General features: G+C 41.7%; 3 protein-coding genes across 3 annotated transcripts; all 3 read left to right on the plus strand.

Moving 5' to 3' along the window:
• Positions 1-797: 797 nt before the first annotated feature.
• LOC125158666 (keratin-associated protein 3-1) lies at positions 798-1,091 on the plus strand. The gene has a single exon (XM_047845990.1). The coding sequence runs from the start codon at positions 798-800 to the stop codon at positions 1,089-1,091; it is 294 nt and encodes a 97-aa protein (XP_047701946.1).
• Positions 1,092-11,749: 10,658 nt separating this feature from the next.
• LOC125158665 (keratin-associated protein 3-3) lies at positions 11,750-12,066 on the plus strand. The gene has a single exon (XM_047845989.1). The coding sequence runs from the start codon at positions 11,750-11,752 to the stop codon at positions 12,044-12,046; it is 297 nt and encodes a 98-aa protein (XP_047701945.1). The 3' UTR covers positions 12,047-12,066.
• Positions 12,067-18,594: 6,528 nt separating this feature from the next.
• Positions 18,595-19,080, plus strand: LOC125158664 (keratin-associated protein 3-3). Its single transcript, XM_047845988.1, has one exon. The coding sequence runs from the start codon at positions 18,595-18,597 to the stop codon at positions 18,889-18,891; it is 297 nt and encodes a 98-aa protein (XP_047701944.1). The 3' UTR covers positions 18,892-19,080.
• The last annotated feature ends 8,853 nt before the right edge of the window (positions 19,081-27,933 follow it).

Consider the following 27,933-nt stretch of genomic DNA (forward strand, 5'->3'; position numbering starts at 1 on the left):
GCACTGTTTGGTCTCTAAATGGCCCCATACAACTGTTCTTTAGGTCATGAATAATCTTAATTCGTAACATTGTTGGATGGAGTTTTAAAGGACATTTGTCACTATCACTGTGCAGGTCCTGACTCCCATTCGCCTGCCCCTAACAAGTTATGGTTCACTGCACACATGGAGGGAACAGAAAGCAAATGATTTTTACAGCTAAGAAAGTGTTTCATTACACACAATCAGAATCTCCTCTATAGATCTCATCCGTTCATCCTAATTCAGCTTCTTGGAGCCACAAAGAATAAATCTAAAATTTTTAGCACTTTTTCAGCCAGAAGACCTAAATTATCACATAGAATTTTTGGTTGCTAGTAGAATAGCAATCAAAATGCCTAGTTGTCTCTTCATCTGAAAAGTAGACAAAAAAATGTGGGGATGATTTGCAGATGCCTGGCATACCAGGCCGTCACTAATGATGGGTAATGATTAGAAGATAATGACTCGGCACCTTTGAAGACTGAAATGAAATGTCCTTAAGGTGACAAAGAGCCAACGTGAAGAGTCCAAATTTGACAACAAAACAATCTAATCCCCTTTTATGAGGTAAAGAGTGTGTCTTTGGTAATAAACACATAAGTAATTAGATGGTTTTAATGGAGATAGCTATAAACTGAAACATGGGGAAAAAAACTCTTGGTAATAGGCTGACGCCCCAGCGAGGTGGATATATAAGAGCCAGGGCAGAAGAGAGAAGCATTGAGACACCAACAGACTTCTCTTCTCAACCCAACAAAAACCCAACTCCTAACACCATGGCTTGCTGTGTCCCCTGCTGCTGCAGCGTCCCCACCGGCCCCGCCACCACCATCTGCTCCTCTGACAAATGCTGCCGGTGCGGAGTCTGCCTGCCCAGCACCTGCCCCCATGACATCAGCCTCCTTCAGCCCATCTGCTGTGACACCTGCCCCCCACCCTGTTGTGAGCCCGACACCTACGTGCCAACTTGCTGGCTGCTCAATTCTTGCCACCCAACTCCCGGAATGAGTGGGATCAACCTGACAACCTACGTTCAGCCTGGCTGTCAGAATCCCTGTGAGCCCTGCTAAGCAGCCACGTCTCTGCACAGGTTCGGTGATGTGCTGCTCGTCACCTGGTCTTCCACACCCGCTACCACCTACATCAGGCTCAATCAATCCCAAGTCCCTGGGCCATGTTTTCATGAATGTGCCCAACTTCTTAATCCTCTCCTCCTTTGAGTGAAGTTGGAGACCTTCTCCCTGTCTTTTAGGCTATTTCACTGCTCTTTGAGAAATAACCATTTTGACTATTCCTTAATAAACTTTATTCTGGCTTAGCAAATATGGCCTTGTGATGATTTACTCTCATGTTTCCTCTTAGGGGAAGTGGAATGCCTAGCTGAACCTGAACAGCAGATCAACATATCCACGATTTACACCAGCAGAAGGAGAGCACGTGTGGTGGAATCATTGAATAATTAGATACTGGCTCTTTGTGACAGGCTGAAAAGTAAAAAATTCACTAGGTCATTTTACTCAATAGGTGTTTTTTGAAGACAAGCCACTATACCAAGCCCTACACTGGAAACTGAAGATTAATGTAATATTTTTTAAATGTTTTATTTATTTTAATTTCCATTGCCCCTGAAATTGATTTTTCTTTCTTCCTTAACTGACTAAACAAATTGGTCACTTTGCTGTCATGTAGAAATAATTCTGACTCCTTAACTCATCACTGGTGAAATTCTAAGCTCAACATGCAATGCAATCTGGGGAAGAATATATATTCATTTTGATATATGCTGTCTTCTAGAAAAATAAATTCTGAAAAAATACTAGCATTTATTGGGTATTCCTTGCTCCCTCAAGTGAGAATTGGTTTACATTAGTCAGAATTATCTTTAGAAGTTTACTAGCCTAAGTGACATATTATATCATGGCATTGAAATAAACTGAAAATATCAGGCTGAAGTGCAGTATTCTCCATCTACCAGAAATAGGCACACAATTCTGTTCCTCTTAGAACAAAACTTATACGATGACCATATCATGTATTAATTCATCTCCCTGTTGTCCTGGAAAAATCGAAGCACATAAGGTTTTTACAGAAAGTAACCAAAGTGCAATCTCGTATATATTCTTGGACTTGCCTTGGGCCTTTGAGCCATTTACTTCCCTCTCTGCCTCAGTTTCCTTGTTGTCACAGCAGACATAATACTCTTGTCCCTGTTTATGTCTCAGGATTGTTGTGAGAGTCAAATGACCTAACATGTCAACAACTGCACTCTGGATGGTGAGAGATGCTCACCATTACTGCCACATGATGGTTTCCAGCTTTCTCACCAAAAGGCATCCTTTTATTTCTTGAAAAATATTACTTTTCCCATGTAACTTTTTAACATAATAATTCATGTTTGTTCATAAATACATTTATAAGCATCAGAGAGAATTTTAGGTTTAAAATAACCAAGTTACCTCTTTTTTAGTCAAAATCAAAGCTTAAGGTTTTTATACACAATTGTAAGGGATAAATATTTAGACTTAATTTTTAATACTGGAAATAACTGTGAGTGTCCTAGTACTACCACTGCGGATCTTCAGGCATTCAAAGACCCTTGGCACTAGTTAAAAAGCCCCAGATATAACCCAGGAGATGTGTGGCTCTGCACTTGAGCTGCCTCTGTGGCCCAGAGCCAGTCACTTGAGCTCTGTTGGTCTCAGGTCTTAAATCCGTAAAATGGGCTGGCTGACCAGACACACTCTAAAGACACTTCCAGCTTGTCTATGGTTCTAGGTTATCCAGAAGCGAGTAACAAGTACTCCATGCCACTAACCAACCCCATCTCACCTTACCACTTTTGCTGTTTTTACTCCTAAGAACTAACATTTGGTGAATATCTACTGGCCATTCTAATATGTGCTTCATGCGCACTATTTCATTCATTTCTAAGAAAAAACACTGACAGGTAGCTACCTTCATTGTCTCCACTTTACAGGAGAGAAAACAAACCGCGGAAGGGACTTACAAAAGTTGCACAAATAGTAAGTGACAGAGGGAGGGATTAAACCTGAAACTGCCCGAATCTAAAAGTCGCTTCTCTTCCCGCTACACCAAAGCACACACCTCCTTTGCAGACAGCTGTATGTCCAAGAGAAATATGATTGCATGTGGCTCTCTTTATCAGAAGAAAGTATATGCCTCTTAACAGTACACTGTCTACTATCTCTCTAAACTGTGTATTTGGTTGTGTGCAGTAACTCAGCTTTCTCTGGGGTGATTATAGTTGAAGACAAAATGAGTGTCTACAGTAAGTCTAGAAAAAACTGTTTATGTTTCTAAAGTGAAAACAAATCATCTTTTTTTTTTAAAGTCGGACTTTAAATACTGATTAGCAACCTCAGCAGGTGGGGGGGAGGAGTATTGACTGGGTCATTAACCTTGCATTGAAATGCAGAACGTTTGGCAACATAACACATTTTCAGGTTTCAATAACCTAGTTCATGGTGAAAACCTACCTGTGAAGTTAATAATTGTTCATCCTTGATAATAGAACCAAAAACGAAGTCATTTCATTTTTCTTTCAAATTGTTGCTGGCCTACAGCCCTTCCTTTCCATCCTCACTGACGGTAGCCTAATTTAGACACTGATCACCAGACCCCTGATCACAGCCTCCTAGTTAATCTTGGCTCAATAATCCTATGCCTCTCCCTTCATCCAAACTATCCCTGTCAGACCAGGCTTCTATCTCTCTATAAATATTGGTTAAATTGAATTGCTCAAAACTCTGGGAAACTCAAGTTGTTTTTTGGTTGTTGTTTTTTACTAAATCAAGGCTAAACTCTTCAGTGTGGCTGTCGAGACCCTCAATAACCTGATATAGTCTTTTCTACCAAATCTTACCTGCTACTAATCTTGGGACAATGTGAGGCCTCCAATCTCATCAGAGCAATGCCCCCTCTACGACAGTCAAGACAGGAGTCTCTGCAACCAGACTGTCTTGCTTTAAATCGTACCTCTATCACTTACTAGTTAGGTGTCCTTGGTCATGTCATCTAACTTCTCCCTGCCTCAGGCTCCTCAACCATCATCAAATAAGATTAAAACTAGCTCTGGGCCCCTGGGTGGCTCAGTTTGTTGGGCATCTGACTTCAGCTCAGGTCATGATCTGACAGTTTGCTGACAGCTCAGAGCCTGGAGCTTGCTTCAGATTCTGTGTCTCCCTCTTTCTCTGCCTCTCCCCACTGTGCTCTCTCTCTCTCAAAAATACATAAGATGTTGGGGTGCCTGGGTGGCTCAGTCGGTTAAGCGTCTCACTTCAGCTCAGATCTCGCAGTCCGTGAGTTCGAGCCCCGCGTAGGGCTCTGGGCTGATGGCTCAGAACCTGGAGCCTGCTTCTGATTCTGTGTCTCCCTCTCTCTGCCCCTCCCCCGTTCATGCTCTATCTCTCTGTGTCTCAAAAATAAATAAACGTTGAAAAAAAATTTAAAAAAATAATTAAAAAAAAATAAAAAAACACATAAGATTAAAAAAATTTTCTTTTACTTAAAATAATAAAAAGATTAAAATTACCTCTTACCCTTCCTAAGCAGTACAGTTCAGGTTGTGAAAAACTACGAAAGGCTGAGAGAAAACTGTCACCGGCCAGAGGGAACTAAGGGGGTGTGAGGACTAAATGTAATGTGGGATCTCAGACTGGATCCTGGAACAGAAAAAGGACGTTAGTGGAAAAAGCAGTAGTGATATCTGAATAACGTCTGAAATTTAATTAACAGCAAGTTACCAATGTTGGCTTCCTAGTTGTGACAAATGCACAATGATGTTGTAAAGATATTACCATTCAGGGAAATTGAGTGAGGGGTAGATAGGAATGTTGTACAGTCTTTGCAAACTTTCTGTGGATCTAGAATTATTCAAAAATAAAAAGCTAATTTCTAAAAAGTATGTACCAGAAACAGATCCATAAATACAGAGAAGTGGTGATTTCCAGAGCGGAGGGGGTGGGGGGGTAGACAAAAGGGGTGAAGGCGGGTGGGAGGTACAGGCTTCCGGTTCGCATGGGGATGGGAGGTACAGCACAGGGAATATAGTCAATGGTGTTATAATAGCGTTGTACGGTGACAAGTGGGGACTACACCGTGGTGAGCACAGCCTTAAGTACAGATTTGTCAAATCACTATGTTGCATGCCTGAAAACTAATGTAACACTGTGTGTTACCTATATTTTAATTTAAAAACAAGTTTTAAAAAAGTATACATCTCCTAAAACTGTAGGGAAGATTAAATTAATTAAAACACGTGCAGCCCTTAGAACAGTGTATGCCTACTGTCAACCTCTAGGAACATCTTTTTATACTCTGTGATACTGGGGTGAGGACTCTTACATCCCCCACCTGATTTTCTAGTAGATTCCACCAATAGAGGGCGCTGGAAGGAGCCTACAAGGCCTGGGGAAGAGAGGGTCTTGTGGCCCCAGCAACAGTCCTTTGTTGGCAGCTACAGTGGATTCTAGTCTCCAGCTTCTTTCCAGGCTCCAAAAACGGCATCACGGCACCTCCTCAGGAACACCAGCACCAGCGGGTGACTCCGGCCCCCCCACCCACGAAGGCCCCCCGGGACCCCTCCTCTGAGCACCGGCTGGGCAACCCCCGGGGTCTGTACCCAGCTCTGCAGGCCCACTCTCCCACGCACCTGGGTCGTCACCCCCAACCTCTTCTCTCTGTTCCCAGGCCTAAAGGCTGGTAGCCTGTTTCTTGTGTTTGTTACCTCAGTTTTCCTTTTTGGCTTTTTCAGTCCTCCGATACCTATTTAACCAAGCCCCCGCCCTCAAATGCTCTCTGTTGAAACACTTTTTGTGAGGTTTTCTTGTTTGCTTGTTTTCCTGACAAAACTTGACACAGAAGCATTTTGATAAATGCTAGCTGTCATTGTTTTCCAACCTTTCTTCCTCAAACATTCATTCTATGTGTTCCAGCCCCGAGACTCTCTTCCATGACCCAGGCCCCAGGGTTAGGCACTGCAGAAACCAAGAAAAATAAGACATTGCCTCTGCTTTGAAGGAGAGTACATTCTAGTTAAGAACCAACATGTGTACAAAAACTGCAGCCAAGTTTTATGGGTAGTGAAGGGATGCAATCGAAGCACAAGAGGCGTGGCCAACCCTACCAGGGGCAGGGACAGAGCACAAGGCCAGAACAGTGTCACAGAAGTCACTGTTTTCCTTGCGCAAAGGCACTTACCTCTTTTCTAAGCTTTGTCTGGTCAAAACAATTTACTCCAAACCCTCCAGGCAGGCGTCTCTGATCACTAAGCCTCTCCGCTGAATTTCCTCTTGTGGGCATTCTAACAGCACCCAAGGGAGAAACTTCACTGATGAGAGAACTCTACCACGCCACACACAAGGCTGAATGATTTGCATAAGCAATTCTCATTTAATTTTTATTCAGTGCTTGCAATAAGACTACAGTAGGTGAATATTTCTGTGGTTGAAAACCGAAATTTGTGGTCGAAAACCTAAGCTCAAATCACTTGATCTAGGTCTCACAACATGTACCTTATAAAGGATTCAAACCTAACTCCAGAACTCCTCCCATTACTAGTCTTGTAATTTAATTGTACATCATTTAAATCATACGCAAAGGGATTTCTAACCTTTTCCATTAGACCAAGCACTCCTGGAGGACAGGCACCATGCCTTCTCTTTTTCTATCTCTACCACACTCTCTTTTTTTTTTAATGTTTATTTATTTATTGAGAGAGAGCGAGGGAGGGGCAGAGAGACAGAGAGGGAGACACAGAATCCGAAGGAGGCTCTGGGCTCTGAGCTGTCAGCCCAGAGCCCGACGCGGGGCTTGAACCCACAGACTGTGATCTCATGACCTGAGCTGAAGTCAGACACTCAACCGACTAAGCCACCCAGGCTCGACACTCTTCAGACTCTACCACACTCTTCAGACTATATTAGAGACTGAATAAATATTTGGCTTATAATGAATGGATTTGCTGACCAGTATCCTTTACTGTAGTTATGTACTAGCTTTGGCCATGACATGTTAACACTATCACTGAATTAAAGTGGAAGGAATTTTAAAAATGGTAAAAGGTGACTACTGAAAAATGAAATAGGCAGGTCAGCAGTTTGGTCATTCTGAAAAGAAAGAACTTTTCACGCTGTTTTGCAAAGAGATGCAAGCTCATTTTTCAGACCATACATAGTCTTATGAACCTGTGTTTTAATATGTTCAGGCTTCTGGTTAAAAAAGCCAATGTCCTCTGTAAAACTGAGAGCTTATTTAAATGTTTATACATAATTGCATATATAGACAATGCAGCAGATCGGTACAGAAAACATCTAGCAGCCTCTGAACTTCCCAGTCAAGATCATGTTTTCTATCTTCGGTACTCATTTACATCTTCACATCCTCGAAACGACAGCAAGGTGACTCTGGTAGGGAAAAAGTCCCACCACAGGTTTTGACTTCCCAAATACATCCAGATCACACATTTTGAGAAGGATCATTTCTTACTTCTCAGAGAAATCACTCTTGATTCTTTACACTCAGCAGTGATCATTTGTAAGGACAAATTCTGGTCGGTAAAAAAGAGGAAATGCAGAAGAAACCCTGAAGTATTTACCGGTGATGGAGTTAAGTGGAGAGCCTACGCTGGTACCACTTTGAAACTGCAACAGAAAGCACGTTTGAATGTCGCAACACAACCAAATAAAACTGAAGGAGAGCTCCTCTCGCATCTGGTAAATAAGTCAGTGAGTTATTTGTATGGGATTATACAAACAACAACAGGGAAACATTCTGGTGGACAGAAGCCGTGTTCCCTGAGGCTTCTGGTGGATATAAAAGACTTACAGAGGACAGCTTCGTACAAGAAGATCCTCCTTTGCACCAAAATGTCTGGCTGTGAGTCTTGTCTCCAAGGCTGCCGCAGCAGCGTCCCCACCGGCCCCGCCACCACCATCTGCTCCTCTGACGTATGCTGCCCATGCGGAGTCGGCCTGCCCAGCACCTGCCCACACGCCATCAGCCTCCTTCAGCCCACCTGCTGTGACACCTGCCCCCCACCCTGCTGTGTGACTGACTCCTACGTGCCATCATGTTGGCTGCTCAGCAGGGGCCACCCTGCTCCAAACCTGAGTGGGATCTCTGTCACAACCTGTGTCCAGCCCTGTGAGTGTGGAGCACCGCGCTGCTAGCCAAAGAGATTTCCAAGAGCCTGGCCACGTCACCCTGACGGACCATCACAGTCCTTAAGAGACGCTCAGCAAATGGTCTTTAATTAGAAGCTCTGGAAGAGGGTGGCTCTTGGTTGAGCTTCCAACTTCGGCTCAGGTCATGATCTCACGGTTCGTGAGTTCAAGCCCCACATCAGGCTCTGTGCTGACAGCTCGGAGCCTGGAGCCTGCTTCAGATTCTGTATCTCCCTCTCTCGCTGCTCCTCCCCCATTCACACTGTCTCTCTCTGTCTCTCAAAAATAAATAAACATTAAAAAAAAAAAAAAAAGAAGCAGCTCTGGAAGAAAATGTTCTGAGCCTGTGCCCTCAGCTTTGCAGAATTGTTCAATGTTCTGAATGATGGTTTCCAGTGAGAAGTTGAGTAAATGCTGTCATGGACCTCCTCACTTTAAAAATAAACAAACACCACTGTGCCCCAAACCATGTGCTGTCTCAGTGATATAATTGCCAAACAACTCTTGACACGTGTGCACATGATAAACCTATAAATATGTCCAGCAGAATTACACTAACTGATGACATCAACATAAATCTCATAGGCAAAAGAAGGCCTCACAAGGATATGTAAACACCTGACAAAAATTGCCTAAACAGTAAAATATATTAAGCTCTAAGCTTAAAGTCATTTTCAATTCCAAGGTCAGCACCTACTTTTAATTTTAATGTTTTCCCTGCCTCTTTAAGTAACTACCTCACACACCTTCTTTGGAAGATTCTGAGAGGCGCACCCAGGTGGCTCAGTCGGTTAAGCATCTGACTTTTGATTTCAACTCAGGTCATGATCCCAGGGTTGTGGGATTGAGCCCTTCATCGGGCCCCATGCTCAGCATGGAACTTGCTTAAGATTCTCTCTCTCTTGGGGCACCTGAGTGGCTCAGTTGGTTAAACATCAACTTCAGCTCAGGTCATGTTCTCGTGGTTCGTGAGTTCCAGCCCTGCATTGGACTCTGTGCAGAGCCTGGAGCCTGCTTCAGGTTCTGTGTCTCCCTCGCTCTCTGCCCTTCCCCATTCACTTTCTGTCTATCTCCCTCTCAAAATAAACAAACATTAAAAATTAAAAAAAAAATAACTCTCTCTCTGTCCCTCTGACCCTACCCCCAACGTGCACGTGCGTGAGCATTTTCTCTCTCTCTAAAAATAAAAATAAAGATTCTGAGAAACATCAACATACTCACTGAAGAGACCCCAAAGACTGAGCTGAGCCACATTTTTTTCATTACTCATTTAGGTGAAGCTCTGAATGTAAAACTGTTTCAACATCTGTAAAGCACTTCACAGATGAAATCGCTCTGCTTATGGCAACTGTTATTATAAGAGGTAATTCTAAAAATAAATACATAGGGGTTTTTTTTCCTTCTAATTTGTAATTTAACCCAATTCTATACACATTTATCAAGCGCCTACTGTGTTCCAGGCACTCGCCTAGGTGCTTGACAGAGACTAAGACGATGAAGACGCAATCCCCACTTTTTCAGAGAGTTTGCACACTGGAGTGAGGAAAACAAATAAATGATGAACCATAATATATAACAGACTGAAATGAGGTCTAAATGAAGAGATAGGAGACACACTTTGTGAAAGCAAAGGATGAAAACATCTAGAAGAACCACCTAAAGGTTCACGCGAAGGAGATACTGGAGTTGATGCTTGAGGAATGAGCAGGATTTGAGAAGTACAGAATCAGGGAAGGACACTGCAAGGAACAGTGTGGCCACACCCAGAGAGATGTAAAGGGCCTTGGAGGCACTAACCTTCATTTTTACTTGATATGCTTTGTGATACATATCCATATTTAACCAAAAACCAAGCCAACTTCACTAACAGGTTCTTCTTCTCATAAAATGCATGAGGCTTATTTACCAATGACATTGAGTATTTCCCACTGATTTGCTTCAGCCAGGTTTCTTCTCTACTAAACAGGCCAAGTTGGTTTTCAGTCATGTCCCCTCAGAAACACCCCAGGAAAGAATCTGTCCTTTGTGTTTACTCAACAACAATTTGCCATCCAACCAACGAATTACATAATTTAGATTCTACTGGCTGAATAGTTTTGTGCTGATCAAGGGGAAGGAAGTATGTGAAGATGCTGGAATCAGGATATTACACACTAGAGATAATTATTCAGTCCAACTTCCTCATCTGCCATCCTACAGTACAGCAGATCAAGGTCAACCGAGGTGAAGAATGTTGTATAAGGCATCCCTCAAAGGAATTTACAACCTAATTGAAGACCCAAGATATGAAAACAAATAATCACGCAGAGTAGGGAATAAGTCAGTGAAAATAAGGACTCCTATAGTTCTAAACCACATCAGATCAGATAACCCTCCCAGAACCCACTGTTGTTTTGTAAATCTTATGACTTCTCCTTTTTGTTCTTGGTTCATCTTATTTTAAATGAAGCATTAGTTTGAAAATGAATGAAGATGAGATGATTTCTTTTAATGGTACATTTAACAAAACTCAGCAGCTGGGGGGCGCCTGGGTGGCTCAGCTGGTTAAAAGGCTGACTTTGGTTCAGGTCATGATCTCAGGGTTCCTGAGTTTGAGCCCTGCATCAGACGCTGTGCTGACAGCTCAGAGCCTGGAGCCTGCTTCAGATGGGGGGTCTCCCTCTCTCTCTTCCCCTCCCCCACTCACATTCTGTCTGTCTGTCTCTCTCTCTCTCTCTCTAAAAAATAAATAAACATTAAAAACTTGTTTAAAAAAAGCCAGCAGCTGGGTGGATCTTTCTTCCCAGTGAATTTACATTTTAACTCACTACAAGATTGGCATAGCTTTGAGAATAAAGACTGCTTTTTAAAAAAAACATAGAATAATACAACCTTTTAAGACTCATTATAGATTAAAAATAGACTCATTATAGATTAAAGGGGTTTCATCGTATTCCATTTTGGCTGTCACCCTGCTTGCTCAATAGAACCTGAATTCTATCCTCAATAAACAAGGTAACTATGTCTGAGATTCATATCGTCACATGCAACATTCATCTATAAGTGTCATGTCCTTGTTGACTTCACTGAGAAAATGGTCCAATTAACCATTTGAGTTGTATGTTCTGATATTAGTAATTAAAAATTGTATGTTATGCATATTATTTTAAATTAAGGGGGAGAAAAACAAGGAAAAGAATAAAGCCTCTGAAACTATAGCTGAATTCAGTCACTCAGACTGATTATCCATATTTCATGTAAGGTTTGGCATTCCAAGACCCTGTGAAGATAAAATGCAATCATCTTATGACAAAAATGACAAGTCAATGAGTCAAAAACATGATGTATCTTAGTAAGGGCACGACTCTTAATGGACAAGTAAATACCAAACTGATTAGAGAATTTTAGCGAAGAGGGGTGGGATAAACAAAAATGACAGGAAGCCTTCTGGTTGGACCAACACCCACTGAGGACCATATATAAGAGCCCCAAAGCAAGAGGAGACATTTGTATTTCAGAAACCTCATCTTTCCAAGAAACCAAAAGCAAACCAGATTCCCAGCGCCATGGCTTGCTGTGTCCCCTGCTGCTGCAGCGTCCCCACCGGCCCCGCCACCACCATCTGCTCCTCTGACAGATGCTGCCGGTGCGGAGTCTGCCTGCCCAGCACCTGCCCACACACGACTTGGTTACTGGAGCCAACCTGCTGTGACAACTGCCCCCCACCCTGCCACATTCCCCAGCCCTGTGTGCCCACCTGCTTCCTGCTCAACTCCTGCCAGCCCACCCCGTGCCTGGAGACCATCAACCTCACAACCTATACCCAGCCCAGCTGTGAGCCCTGCATCTCAAGCTGCTGCTGAGCGATGGCTGCTTTGCTCTGTGCCTGACAATGAAGAACCCAGAAGCTGTCTACTCAGTATTCATTTGCCTCAGTAGTTGATCATGATGTTGAGGCAGACCAGATGGCCCAGATATGGAAAACCTACCTTTGATTTTAATGGAAAGAAAATCAAGAATTTCTTTATGGTTATTTGCCTGAATAACCATTTGGTTCATTTGGGCAGGTGAACATCATCTATTATTGAAATTCTATTGAAATCTGTAAGAACCCAGACTATATTTTCTTGGTCATGTTGCTTCTTGGATCCCATTTCTTATAGTGGATATTTTCACAGAGTAAAAAAAAAAAATCTTGATGGGTTTTCCAATAAACTTTATTTCTCTGGCAAGATATGTTGCTTGTTTATGTTAGAGTTTTTGGTATATTTCCTTAATTTAAAAAAAAAAGGTAAAAGATAAGATGATTATTGTATTTAGCAAAAAAAACAGAACAACATTCTAAAAGAATGACTGGAACTAGCTAGCTTCTAGGCTGCTAACTTCAAACTGGTTAGCTTTTCCATTCTCCCCTTTTCCTCAGACAAATGCAATCTGAAGTGAGCCAACATTTACTTAACCTACACTTTGCTGAAGAAATCACATTATTAACTCACACAATCCTTAAAACATCACTAATAGATGAGAAAAATGAAGCTGTAAGAGTTACTCAACATTCTCAAAGTTACTTAGTAAGAAAGCCAGAATTCAGCTCCTCGTATGTCTGACTTTAAAGCCCTATTCTTTCTGCCATATCACAGAGCCTCCAACTCTAAGGACCAGAAGCTGAACTGACAGTTATGGCCTCAACTTACAACATGCAAGAGAAATATAAAATGTAAGAATCTTTGACAAAATCATCACATCCAATTTTAATAGAAAAGGATCTAGTGGCTCACAGATTAAAAGTGGCAGGTATTCAGTTCTAAGACCGAGTCACTTAGTAGGCCTATCAATTTCAACTTCATTTCCCTTAGAGAAAACTTAAGTGGTCAACTCCAGTAGCAGGGCACTAGGAATATATTTCTACTGGCCACCATCAACAGAATGCCAAAACTCTTTAGGAAATGGGCTGAGAACTGGAGCTAAAAACTTGATTAACCATGATTTAATCTATGACTTAACTGTACTTCTTTTTACCAGCCTACTTCATTTTATCTTAAGCAGATTATCCTTTGCCCTGCCTTAGAAAGATAACACACATAGAATACATATACAACACATATTACGATGTATGTATGTATGATGCATGTATAATGTATATAAGTATCATTAATATATAAAGGCACAAGTCAAAATCTGAAAAGTATTGAGCTAAAACCAAAAGAATATTTGTGAAAAAGAAACAGGCAGGGAAGGGAAGCAGCAAGTGCCTATAAATATACAAGTTTCTAGGGGCACTGGGTGGCTCAGTCAGTTGAGCATCCAACTTCAGCTCAGGTCATGATCTCACAGTTTGTGGGTTTGAGCCCTGCATCCAGGTCCAGGCTGACAGTGTGGAGCCCGCTTGGGATTCTCTCTCTCCCTCTTCCTCTGCTCCTCCCCTGCTCATGCTCTCTCTCTCTAAAAATAAACAAACATTAAAAAAACATTTTTAGGGGCGCCTGGGTGGCACAGTCGGTTAAGCGTCCGACTTCAGCCAGGTCACGATCTCGCGGCCCGTGAGTTCGAGCCCCGTGTCGGGCTCTGGGCTGATGGCTCGGAGCCTGGAGCCTGTTTCCGATTCTGTGTCTCCCTCTCTCTCTGCCCCTCCCCCGTTCATGCTCTGTCTCTCTCTGTCCCAAAAATAAATAAACGTTGAAAAAAAAAATTTAAAAAAAAATTTTTTTTAAATACATAAACATGTTTCTAAATACCCTTAGTGTGCGTGTCAGTCCCTCAAGAATGAGATTGCTCACAGGATCTTATAGGCTCATTAGTGGTTTAAATGAACAGAATTTAGCAGCCATGGGGTACATGGGGCACAACCTAGAATACTGCCAACAAGTGATTTAGTTCATTCACTCATTCATTTGGCCAATATTTCATGAGTGCTTCCCTTGTGCCAGGCATCATATCCGTGCCAAGGATGTAAAGATAAAAGAAATGTTATTACCTCAAGTGCTCTCAAGTTTCTCTCAGATCTGGTGAGGGAAACAGACAAGTTACTGTAATCACAATACATGTGGCCTACATATGGCGGATGGGTATATTTATGATGCCATGTGGTTCCTGCTGTGACTGAGATGTGAGCAGCACAGCATGCAAGCACACAGAAAGAGTAACTAAAACCCAGATTTGGTGATTCAGCATCAGGGTGAGGGATAGTTATGGAAAGCCACCAAGCTATCCAGGCTAAGTGTTAAAAGATGACCAGGCAGGAGAGGTGAGGAGCGGCTGCTCCAGACAGAACAGCACCTTACTAACTCATGAATTGAATGCACTGAAGATGGGGAGAAGAGGAGGAGAGGATAAGGAGAGAAGAAATACAAAGACTTCTGAGGTTGGGGCTCCTTAAGCAAAGGGTTTTAAGCCTGAAACCTCCAAGCAAAGAGTTCTGAAGCAAGAAACTAACAATCATATTTTGCTTCTTTTTATCATCAACCTTTAGTTTATGTCTTCACTATCACAGACAGCCCTGTAGGGGTCAAGGGCAAGCCACCCCAAAATGTGCCACCTTGGCATACTGATCATTGTAACTAAAAATTACGTAAGAAACAGCCTATGCAAGCACATTCAGACCCTCCTCTGTCCATGAGAAAGCAGGAAATAAATTTCCCATGGGAAAGGTACCCTCCCTGCACAATGAGGTAGAGACATCCTTATTATCACCAGAGAGGAAATTTAGAGCTGAGAAGGCTGTATAAAGAAACCTTGCTACCTTTTACTAATTTACTACCACAGCCCTAAGTCTGTTTACAATTCCTTACTATTTGAAGCTCCCAAAGTTAAGTTTTCTTTGACCTGTCAATTCCTCATATATTGTCTCTTTGTCTAAAAAGTATAAAAACTGCTTGCCTTGTCATTTCTTTAGGTCTCAATTCCATTATTGGGCTTCTGTGTGCACATAATAAACTTTGGTGTTTTTTCCTGTTAATCTGTCTCATGTAACTCTAATTCTTCGGTCAGTTGAAGGACCGTCAAGGGTAGAAAAATTTTTCCTTCCCCACACCCCCTATGATTATAGACGGTATAATTAAAACTGGGCAAGTGTGTGTGTGTGTGTGTGTGTGTGTGTGTGTGTGTGTAGACTTTCAGCAATTTGAAAATCTATCTAATCAAGAATAACCATGTTTTTCCTGCATTCGCTCAAAGGAAAAGGGTACCCTTTATTTCTAAAAATAGAATGTTTAGTATCTCTGACACATACTAAACTTAAACCACAAAAAAGGTAGCTCAATCTCAATTAAGTCCTATATTTAGTCTTTTAACAAGTCAGTCACCAGACCGTCTAAGGCAAATTAGCTCACCTCTCTAGGATTCACAGTCATAATTTACAAATAAAGGATAGTTATCCCCAGGTCACTTAGACCATTGGCAAAGAGAAGAAATTTTATTAAAGTACTATATGTCTTTTCAATAAAAGAGATGAGTTTATCATAAACTTTTTATTTTATAAGTTTCTAATCTATAACTTTAAATCTTATTTATAATTATAGAAACGTAACATTCTACACAGAACAGTACCAATTTCTTTATCCTCATAAGCTTGACTTAAAGTAGTATTGCATTCTAAGTAAGACAACACTCTCTTTTTGCCATGAACTTCTGTGAGAAACTGCAAACCTCTCTGCAATGTTTTTCTTAAAATCTCAAAATAATTTCCTTTTGCTTATAATTTTTATGATTTTAGGGGCGCCTGGGTGGCGCAGTCGGTTAAGCGTCCGACTTCAGCCAGGTCACGATCTCGTGGTCCATGAGTTCGAGCCCCGCGTCGGGCTCTGGGCTGATGGCTCAGAGCCTGGAGCCTGTTTCTGATTCTGTGTCTCCCTCTCTCTCTCCCCCTCCCCCGTTCATGCTCTGTCTCTCTCTGTCCCAAAAATAAATAAACGTTGAAAAAAAAAAAAAATAAATAATTTTTATGATTTTAGAGCCCTTCCTATCATAACATACAATAACAGTAACTTATAATAATATATTCACAATAAACCTTCCATCAGACTCCAAGTTCCATGAGACCAAGAATGATGTCTATTTTGTTCACTCTCTTATATCCAAAATTTATCACAGTGTTTGGCACATGGGAACTGCTGGATATATGTTTATTAAATTATTTTTAAAATACTGAAAATTTAAGGGTGCCGGGGTGGCTCAGTTGGTTAAGGACCCAATTCTTGGTTTCACTCAGGTCATGACCTCATGGCTTGTGAGATCAAGCCCCACATCGGGCTCGGCACTGACAGTGTGGAGCCTGCTTGGGATTCTCTCTCTCCCTCTGTCTCTGCCCCTCCCTAGCGCACATGCTCTCAATAAATAAATAAATAAATAAATAAATAAACTTTAAAAAAAGGTTTTAAAACAAAATTTTAAAAATACTGAAAATATAAATCAGTCCTCAGTAAAAGAGTGAGAAATCTGGCAGGTATTCACTCAAAGATAAATCTGGGTGAAGTCCAGGGATACCAACAGAGATTACAAATCCTTTCTTCCAAGCAGAGCCATAGAGAACTTTGTTAAAATTTGAAGGTTATTAATTTCTATCCAAGCTGTTTTCTCTAACTGTAGGTGTGAACCTTCAGATAAATGTTTGCTACTTCCTGTAAGGTTGCTCTTTTGCTTTTCTGCAGCTATTTTTTTCTTCTTTAGACTGCTTCTTTCCCCTATTCCTTACCTTGAGTTTGTTTGATCTGCAACTTACTTGGATAATGATGGTAATAATTTATCTCTGTATAGCACTTTATGATTGTCTATGGACAAAAATCTTCTGAATGGAAGAATATAGATATTATGATCCTTACTTTGAAGAGGAGAAAGACAAGATTTTAAAAAAATGAATGATTTGGCATAACAATGAAGGCAATGAGAAGGACTGGATCCAGTAAAGAGCTCTTCTGACTCCTAATGTGGTCCACAGTTGTTAACTATTGCCACCAAAATAACCTAAATGATTAATAATGAAAAAATTTTAAGTAACTTTGAAGTATAATCATATAATGAATGCTAGGAAATATTAAAAATAACATTATCGGGCACCTGGCTGGCTCAGTCGGTTAAGCATCCAACTTCAGCTCAGGTCACGATCTCACAGTTTATGAGTTCGAGCCCTGCATTGGGCTCTGTGCTGACAATTCAGAGCCTGGAGCCTGCTTCAGATTCTGTGTCCCTCTCTCGCTCTGCCCCTCCCTCGCTCATGCTCTGTCTCTCTCTCTCTCTTTCTCTAAGAATAAATAAACATTAAAAAAAATTTTAAATAACATTATCAAATATATTTAAGAATACAAGATAATGAAAATATGTATGTTTAAGAAAAAAGGCAAGTTATAGAACCATAGGTAAAATGATTCCAGTACGGAAGTGATAAACAAATGTATTTAAAAAAATGACTATGGGTGCCTGGGTGGCTCAGTCAGTTAAGCGTCCGACTTCAGCTCAGGTCATGATCTCACAGTCCGTGAGTTTGAGCCCCACGTCCGGCTCTGTGCTGACAGCTCAGAGCCTGGAGCCTGCTTCAGATTCTGTGTCTCCCTCTATCTCTGCCCCTCCCCTGCTCATGCTCTGTCTCTCTGTGTCTCAAAAATAAATAAAAACATTAAAAAAAAATGACTAGAGGGATATACACAAGTATGAATACAGAATTTCTCTTGATGATAAGATTATGAGTGAGTTTTCTTTATACTTTACTATCTGTCCAAATTTTTAAATATATATAAAATATGTATAGTCAAAAATGAAATAATAGGTGTTTTTTAAAAGTCTGCCCATATTTCTCAATAGCATATTTCTTCATATTAATGTAAGTTTGATCTTCAAAAGTCCCAAAACTTAACTAACACAATGTTATGTGCTAGTTACATCTCAACAAAAAATTATGTAATTTTTTTAAAAGTCCCAAAGCAAAAAAAAAAAAAAAAAGTTACTAACTTAAGTTCAACTTTTTAAAACATCATCAGAACAACTGATACAGATAAAGGTAAAGAGAATGAACACTAAACTAGCACCAGAGAGAAGACCTACATACTATGGGTGTAGTATCACGCAATATTTCCCAGCAAGGCTGGTGTCAGAATTATAATAGCAGAAGTTTTTGGTGACACATCATAAAGCTTGTGTTCCAGTCACAAATAGCAAGAGTAATCAGTGCCGATTTAGCAAGGAACTCAAATAAATGTTAATTAGGAGAATACAGACTCTTTACAAGCATCTAAATGTCAAACCAATCAAAGGATAATGGGTACACTAATATAAACAAGAACCAGGAAAGAAGCCTTCTGGTTGGACCAACACCCACTGGGAAGGGTATATAAGGGCCTCAAAGAAAGGAGAGACAGTCACAACTCAGAAGTGTCATCTATCGTTACAACCAAATCAATTAAAAACACAGATTCCCAGCGCCATGGCTTGCTGTGTCCCCTGCTGCTGCAGCGTCCCCACCGGCCCCGCCACCACCATCTGCTCCTCTGACAGATGCTGCCGGTGCGGAGTCTGCCTGCCCAGCACCTGCCCACACACGACTTGGTTACTGGAGCCAACCTGCTGTGACAACTGCCCCCCACCCTGCCACATTCCCCAGCCCTGTGTGCCCACCTGCTTCCTGCTCAACTCCTGCCAGCCCACCCCGTGCCTGGAGACCATCAACCTCACAACCTATACCCAGCCCAGCTGTGAGCCCTGCATCTCAAGCTGCTGCTGAGTGATGGCTGCTTTGCTCCGTGCCTGATCCTGGAAGAGTCAACCCAGAAGCTTTCGTGTTCACCTGTCTCGTTACCTGCAACTAACTGACTCTGCTTTCCAAGTTGGAACAAGGATGATGTTATCACTGACAACTCTCCCTCAAAAAGAAATCAAGAGACTTTTGATGGCCATATGGTAGATATCAGTGACCCAGGGCAATGTGAACAGGTGGATGCTACAGGCTTCCCAAAGTTTTTCATCTCCTCCATACTAAAGTTTCTCTTTCTTTGGGTGCTTCGGGAATTCTGTTTCCAGTGCTGGGTGGCATCTTTCTGGAAACGGAGGAGCTTCTTCATGATCACGCTAATAAATTTTACATCTCTGGCATAGCACAAATGTCTACAATTACTTTTGTTTATTCTTATTAATTCATTAATGTACTTAACTCCAAAAGTCAGCATTTTAAGAAAAACTAAGAACAATCTGCAAAACTAAACATGGTGACAGTACAAATATTTCTTGCTTTCATTGTTCTTGTTGTTTTAAAAAAACTAAATGGTCTCACATATGCAATGGTCCACCATATCAGCACACTTGCAAATAGCCTTTCCCTGACTTGTCTTCCCCAAAAATGGTTTAAGGTATATTGGGAAATACTGAACATGATATGAAGATATAACATATCAACTCCAGGGGACCTGATCTGTTTATGTTAAAAAAAAAAATTAGTAACCTCATAATGTCATTATTCATTCAGTAAACATTTTTAAATACCTAATGATGTGCCTTGGATTTTATTGTCCCTGCTCAAAATGAGCAGACTGCCTAGTAGGTCAAGCACATGCAAACACAATACCCACTCATTCCTTCATGCAATTAACAATTATTAATTGAAGCAAGGCACTGTCTTGTAATAAAAATATTAAGTGCTCTATTAGTAGTGTTAGTAAAGTGCTGTGATACCATAAAATTGAGAACAATTAAGAAATTAAGATTGCTGCCATGGTCACAAACAGGAAAAAGACATAGTCAAAGGCAAAATGACTGAAGCGGGTGGTCAAAGGGATATGGAAGAGAAGAGGCTGTCAGATTAGGCAGTGGCATTATGTCACGAACTGAGCATGGGAACAGAGAAGGAAGAGAGAATTTAAAAAGGAAATACTACATTCTGCTCTAGATATGTCAAGTTTGAGTCACAGGTGGCATATCTAACTAGAGTTTAGATGGCTGGAATTTGCACAACAGTGTTCTAGAGAGGAAGAAGATGTATAAGGGAAGGTGCAGAAGTCTATGTAAAAGTTCTTATCAAGTACTTGCAGAGAGCTTGGTTGAATGCGTACAGGATGAAATTTCATGAGGCTAACAGAGTGGCTGCTGGGGGATAAAAAGCTGAATGGAGATACCAAAATTCAGTCAATTCTAACAGACACTGAAATTCCAGTACACCTAGAGATGACAAAGCTCTCCGAGTACCTCTGGCACTCAACTGATGTTCCAGAAGGACACACCAAAAGAGTAAAAAGTACAACCTTGAGTAAAGAACACACCAAACTATACTTTCTCTCAAAAAGTCTAAAACCAAGGCTTAGAGGATTAAGAGGATCTTCCAGTGATTTAACTTCCTGTCAGAACAAAACTCAACGCTCAGCACTCTACCACATATCAAGACTTCCTAAAATACATCATCCAGAATGAACAACATATAATTAAAAATTGTCAGACACATGAAGAAACAGGAAAACGTCATCCATAATAAAGAGAAAAAGCAGCCAATAAAAACAGGTCCATAGATAACACAGATGTTAGAATCAGCAGACAAAAATTTTGTAACAGTTATTATAAGTATTTTCATGGACATAGGGAAAGATGAACACAATGTGAAAGGAAAAAAGTGAACAAGATGGGGCGCCTGGGTGGCTCAGTCGGTTAGTCATGCGACTTCAGTTCAGGTCATGATCTCATAATTTGTGAGTTCGAGCCCCACATCAGGCTCTGTGCTGACAGCTCAGAGCCTGCAGCCTGCTTCAGATTCTGTGTCTTCCTCTCTCTCTGCTCATCCTGCACTTGCTCGCTCTCTCTCTCTCTCTCTCTCAAAAATAAACAAACATTAAAAAAACTTTTAAGTGAACAAGATGAAGAAACTCAACAGAAAAGCAAATTTTTAATTTTTATTTAATAATAACAAACTAAATTTTAATTTTAATTATTTAAATTACAGAGATGCAAATAAAAATTCTAGAACTACAGAGTACCGTCTGAAATAAAGAATTCAATAGATGGCCTTAATATCAGATTGGAAACTGCCAACTAGAAGTGAGGTCAGTGCATTAAGATAACTTAAATAATGTTACAATAGATCAAAATTATCAACACTAAAACAGAGAAAAAAAGGGATTGAAAAAAAATGAACAGAACCTGAGCAGCCTCCTGGTGGACGGTACCAAGTGACCCAACAATTATGAAATAGAAGTTCCACAGTGATAGGAAACTGAGGTAGAAAACTGGGATAGACAAAGGCTGAAAACTGTCTGAATTTAGTGATATATTTTATTAACCTACAAATCCCAAGCAGGTAACACAACCTACATACACACACATACACACACACACACACACACACACACACACACACCACCTAGATATATCATAATCAAACTGATGTAATAAAAAAGATTAATAGGGCAGCACCTGGGTGGCTCAGTCGGATAAGCCTCCAACTCTTGATCTCAGCTCAGGTCATGATCTCCTGGTTTGTGGGATGGAGCCCTGCCGTCAGGCTCTGTGCTCACAGCCCAGGCTCACAGGCTGTGAGCACAGAGCCTGCTTGGGATTCTCTTTCTCTCTCTCTCTCTCTCTCTCTCTCTCTCTCTCTCAACAAATAAATTAACTTAAAAAAAATCAAATAGAATATCTTAAAAGAAATGAGAGGTAAATACGCATTCAACAGAGGACAGCAAAGAGAAAAAGACTGTCAGACTTCTATTCAGATAAAATGGACGTCAGAGGACAATCAAATCTCATTTTCAACGTCCTGGAAATAAAAAAAAAAAAAAAAAAAAAAAAAAAAAAAAAAAGTAACCCAGAGTTCTATAGTTTGCAAAAACCACCTCCAAAATTGAAGGAAAAGGAAAACACTTTTGGATAAACAACGTTGATTAAAAAGTGTCATACGAAAGTTCACTTTCAAGCTTTGGTTCAAGACGGTGGCTGAGGGGCGCCTGGGTGGCTCAGTCAGTTAAGCGACAGAGTCTGGATTTCCGCTCACGTGGTGACCTCACAGTCCTGATATGGAGCCCCACGTCAGGCTCTGCGCTGGGCATGGAGCCTGCCCGAGGTTCTCCCTCTCTCTCCCCCCTGCCCCTCCCTTGCTCCTGCATGGTCCTGCTCGCTGTCTCTCAATAAAATAACAAACAAACAAAACAAAACACAACAAAGAAACGAAAAAAAACAAACCCAGATGGTGACTGGGCGGCTCCCGAACTCCCCTCCACCCACAGAAAACCGGCCTACAGCGACATTCGGAATAACTTCTTACAAAAACCTAAAGGTGATACACAAGGCCACCGAGGCAGGTAGGAGAGGCGGGGACACAGCCTTGCCATCAACGCCAGCCTGGGAGCCACCGGCAACCAGGCGGGAGCTCAAAACCCGGAGCCTCTGCCTCAGTGGTGGCGCGCTCCACCCCCACCTCACGCATCCCAGTGTTCCGACACGCGCTTGAACGACGAAGCCTGCAAAACACCGAATCTCGAAAACCAACGGCGCTGGCACAGTGCTCAAACTTCAAGCGAAGGGGGCTCACCTGCTTACAGTGAAGCGTGGGCGGCGGAGGGGCAGGCACGAGGACCTGCCACACACACCCAGCACCCTTGCCGGGCAGCACCAGGCCCAAGCTGCCGGCGCCATCTTGGCGCTCTCCTCCGCGCATGCTCCAGAGCAGGAGCATCTCCCGAAAGGGAGCCTTTACACTGACCTGGTGCCTGGGTTTTTGCAGCCGCTGCCCTCTAGAGGACGCCTTTTGATCGCCTGGTTCTGGAGGCCAGGGGAATTTGTGTTCCTGGTCCCGTGGGAGTGTAATAATCCGTGTCACCCAGGAAGGAGCTCAGACCTCTGTCTGGCACCCCGATTTTTGTGACTGCTACCAGAGGACACCTGGTGTAGCCAGTGCGGCTAAAGCTCATGTGTCCCACGGGGCTGTAAACAAAGCAGAAAGAGTTCATACCCAGGAGCTTGGTCTTTCTGTGAAGAGGCCTAATAGCTGACCATCATGGCTGTGCCTGAGGCTTCTAATGAAACGCACACCTGTGATCCTGTCTAGACGCCTCAGAGGGTGGGCACTGTCTTCACCCTCACCGTCTGCTGCACTTCAGAGCACCCATGTCTCCTGAAAGGAAGCCTGGCGCCCTGGTTTTTGCCTGGTGCCTTCCTGTTTCTGTAGCTGCTGTCCAAGGGACATCCTTTGATTGCCTGGCTGTGGGGGAGGTGTTGGGTTCCTGCATCCCACATGACTGTGGCGGCTGGGGAGATGTTGCTCGGCAGGTTGCCACCCCAAGGGCACTACGTAGACAACGCACACCCCCAAGTCTTTCTGTGAAGAGGAGGCTGCTTGCTTATCCTGGAGCGTCAGCCTGAGGGCAAGGCTCCAGGCTGGTCACACATTTAGTGCTGAGCAGCTCTCAAGGAATATAGCCTATGAATACCATCTTGGTGTTTCCCTCTGTCTTGCTTCGGCTCAGTGGTATGACCCAGAAATGGGTTTATACACTCATCTCTAGCCCCTATTTTTGTGACCGCTACCCAGAGGAAACCTCCAGATCACCTGGATTTGGTGGGCAGAGGGGCTTATGCTTACAGTCCCACAGAACTGTATTTATTTGCATACTTTAAAGAGCTAATGCCTAAGAGTCTGGTTCCAGTCAGCCTGAATCTAGATGCTAAGGCCCTCCTCCCCTTTGGGGCACTGACAGGTCTTGGCACATCCTCAACTGCTGGGAGCTATTAAAAATATAATAGGCTACTTGGACAAGCACAGAGGTTGGAGACACAATCGAGAGCCTGGGCAGGGCTGAACAACAGGGCCCAGCTCCTACATGAGGCCACTCCTTCAAGACTGGGAGAGGTGGTTCTTTCGTCTACTGTATAGAAACCAACACGGAAAGTTGAGCAAGATGAAGAAACAGAGGAATATCTTCCAAATGAAGGAATAAGATAAAACAAAGTGGATTAAAGACTGGAACATAAGATCTGAAACCACAAAACTCCTAGAAGAAAACATAGGCAGTAAGCTCCTGGATATAGGTCTTGACTATGATTTCTTTTAAATCTGATTCCCACAGCAAAAGGAACAAAAGCAAACAAGTGGGAACACATCAAACTAAAAAGCTTCTGCACAGCAAAGGAAATCAGCAACAAAATGAAAGGGCAATCTACTGAATGGGAGAAAATATTTACAAATCATATATCTGATAAGGGCAAATGTCCAAAATGTATGAAGAATTCATACAGCTCAATGGCAAAGACACAATCCAATTAAAAAAAACGGGCAGAATATCTGAATAGATATTTTTCCAAAGAAGACATACAAAAGGACAATAGGTACATGAAAAGATGTTTACCTCACTAATCATCTGGGAGATGCAAATCAATACCACAACAAGATACCATCTCACATCAATCAAAATGGCGGGTATCAAAAAGATCAGAAATAACAAGTGGTGGTAAGATGTGGAGAAAAGGGAACCCTCATGCACTTTTGATGAGAATGTAAAATGGTGTAAATTGGAAAACACTATGGAAGTTCCCCCCAAAAAATTTAAAATAGAACTATCAGCAATTCCACTTCTGTGTATTTGTCTGAAGAAAATGAAAACATCAACTCAAAAAGATATATGCACTCCCATGTTAATTGCAGCGTTATTTACAATAGCCAAGAAATAGAAACAACCTATATATATAGCATATTATTCAGCCATAAGAAAAGAATGAAATCTTCCCATTGCAGTAACATGGATGAACTTCGAGGGCATTATGCTAAGTAAAAAAAAAAAAAAAATCAGATGGAGAAAGACAAATACCATATGATCTGTCATATGTGGAATCAAAAACAAATAAATAAATAAAACCAAGTTCATAGTTATGGAGAACAGATTCGTTCCCAAAGGTAGGGAGGTGGGAAGTAGAAAAAAATGGGTGAACTGTTTTGTTTTGGTTCTTTAGTTTAAATAAATTGAACTTTAAAAATAAATAAATCGGGGTGCCTGGTGTCTCAGTCAGTTAAGTGTCTGACTCTTGATTTCAGCTCAGGTTGTGATCTCACAGTTGTGAGATCAAGCCCTGTGTTGGGATTCCACACTGAGCATGGAGCCTGCTTGGGATTCTCTCTCTCTCTCTCTCTCTCTCTCTCTCTCTCTCTCTCCCCCCCTTTCCCCTACTTGTGTTCTCTATCTAAAATTTAAAAATTAAGTTAAATTAAATAATAAACCACTTTATAATATAAACAAAAATACTAAGTAAATACATTTTGAAGCTCTACTTCTATTCCATGACACAATGATTCTCCTAAATATTTACCCGAAAGAAATGAAATATATATCCACAAAAATATATATACAAGAATATCTATGGGAGTTTTATTCATGACAGCCCCAAGTAAGAAATACTCCAAATGTTTGTCCAAAGGAGAAAGGACACATGGCAACATATTCATACAATGAAATACTCCTCAGCAACTTTAAAAAAATAAAATACTGTATTTCTGGTCCACGTGACAACAGGGATGAAATAAAAACTATGATGTTGAGCCAAAGAAACCAGATACAAAAAGGATGCACCCTGTGATTTTACTTATGAAACCCACGAATAGTGAATACCAATCTCTGGTAAAAGGAATCAGAGCGTTGTTTCCCTTTGGGAGGTGGGCACTGAGTGAAAAATGACACACGGGAACATTCTGGTATCCTGGAAACGTCAGATATCTTGACCGGGGTGAGGGTTACATAGGTACATGTGTTTGCCAAAACTGCATTTCAATATATATAAATTTCATCTCAACTGAAAAAAATAGGAGGAACAAAAAGAATAGGTACTTAACAATTATGGAGTTATTGCGAACCAAGATGGATCAGCTGGAGACCTTACACTGCCATTAAGTTTTACTACTTTTATAAAGTGAAAGATATGCAGGTTGTTTATGCCTTGACAATTCCATGTAGAAGTGACACATTACAGGAGTGCCTGGGTGGCTCAGTCGGTTGGGTGTCCGACTTCAGCTCAGGTCATGATCTCACAGTCAGTGAGTTTGAGCCCCGCATTAGGCTCTGTGCTGACAGCTCAGAGCCTGGAGCCTGCTTCGGATTCTGTGTCTCCCTCTCTTTCTGCCCCTCCCCTGCTCATGCTCTGTCTCTCTTTGTCTCAAAAATAGATAAAAACATTAAAAAAAAAAAAAAAAAGAAGAAGAAGTGACAGGTTACTATTTTTCCCTACAGCAAGGACTAAGACTCAAAGGAGTTACAGGTCTAGATGAAGACAATACAGCTAGTTAGTAACAACACTGGAACTGGAATAAAATGTAACCATTATGACCACCAGGACATTGCTCTTTGTCCTCTGCTAACCTTCCTTGCCCTTTAGCTTTCAATTGTTTTGTAAGCAATTATGTGTCAAAACAGAAACCTCTACTGAGCCAAAGGCTTATATTTTTAGCAAACATTTACTGAAGGCCTATTATATTATGTCCCAAGTGCTGAGGATAAGAAGAAGACAAATAAGATATACCTATCTTAAAAGAGACATTTTCTGGGGTGCCTGGATGGCTCAGTCAGTTGAGCATCTGACTTCGGCTCAGGTCATGATCTCACGGTGTTCTGTGGGTTCGAGGCCCAGGCTGAGCTTTGTGCTGACAGCTTCGGATTCTCTGTCTCCCTCTCTCTCTGTTCCTCCCCCGCTAGTGCTCGCTCTCTTTTTTTTCTCTCTCTCTCTCTCCCTCTCTCTCTCTCTCTCCCCCTCTCTCTCTCCAAAATAAAATAAACATTAAAAAATATATATTCAAAAAAAGAGACATTTTCCAAAAAGGGAAAAAAGACCAAGAAACATAAAAATACTGAAACCTTTAAAAGGGATGTAACACATGTGACAGTGGAGGTATGTGCAAATGCTGTGGGGAAAGCCCCATCTCAACATGAGGCAGTTGAGTGGCACTTCATCTGTCTTAACATGTGGGTTTGTGGGGGGCGGGGTACAGAAGAACAGTGGACCAAGGAAACACCACCTACAAAGCAGGAAGGAAGGTTACAGTTTGGGGTTGTGAGACAAAGTATCAGGAAATTAGCCTAGAAGGGTAAATTGGCACCAGAGTGAAAGGGGTCGTATTTGTCAAGGCAGGAAGTTTGGATTTCAGAGGTGGAGACTGACAGAAAAAATAGATCTGTATTTTACATCAGCGAGTGTGGCAGCAGTAAGTGGATGTTCTGAGGTATGGGCATATTTCAAGAAGAAACAATGATGCTATTGTATCATGACCTTTAATGGCATCTGTTTATTTTTCTCTATTCCCAATGTTCCCTTCTTTTGAGGATGATATGCCATAAAAATGAATTCTGGGGGGCGCCTCGGTGGCTCAGTCGGTTAAGCGTCCAACTTCGGCTCAGGTCACGATCTCGCAGTCCGTGAGTTCGAGCCCCGTGTCGGGCTCTGGGCTGACAGCTCAGAGCCTGGAGCCTGCTTCCGATTCTGTGTCTCCCTCTCTCTCTGCCCCTCCCCCGTTCATGCTCTGTCTCTCTCTGTCTCAAAAATAAATAAACGTTAAAAAAATTTTTTTTTTAATGAATTCTGGGCAATTTCAATATTCTAAGATGGGAACTAAGGCTATTGATTGTCATACAACATTATCTAATTAATCAAGCCCCAAATAAATAGTCCTGCATGTTTGTGCTCTCTCTCTCTCTCTCTCTCTCTCTCTCTCTCTCTCTGTCTCTTTCTCTGTCTCTGTCTCTCTCTGTCTCTGTCTCTCTCTGTCTTTCTCTCTCTCTCTATATATATATATATCCCATAACCAGAAATCAAC

The sequence above is a fragment of the Prionailurus viverrinus genome, unplaced genomic scaffold (genome assembly GCF_022837055.1).
Source record: "Prionailurus viverrinus isolate Anna unplaced genomic scaffold, UM_Priviv_1.0 scaffold_35, whole genome shotgun sequence".
Taxonomy (NCBI): domain Eukaryota; kingdom Metazoa; phylum Chordata; class Mammalia; order Carnivora; family Felidae; genus Prionailurus; species Prionailurus viverrinus.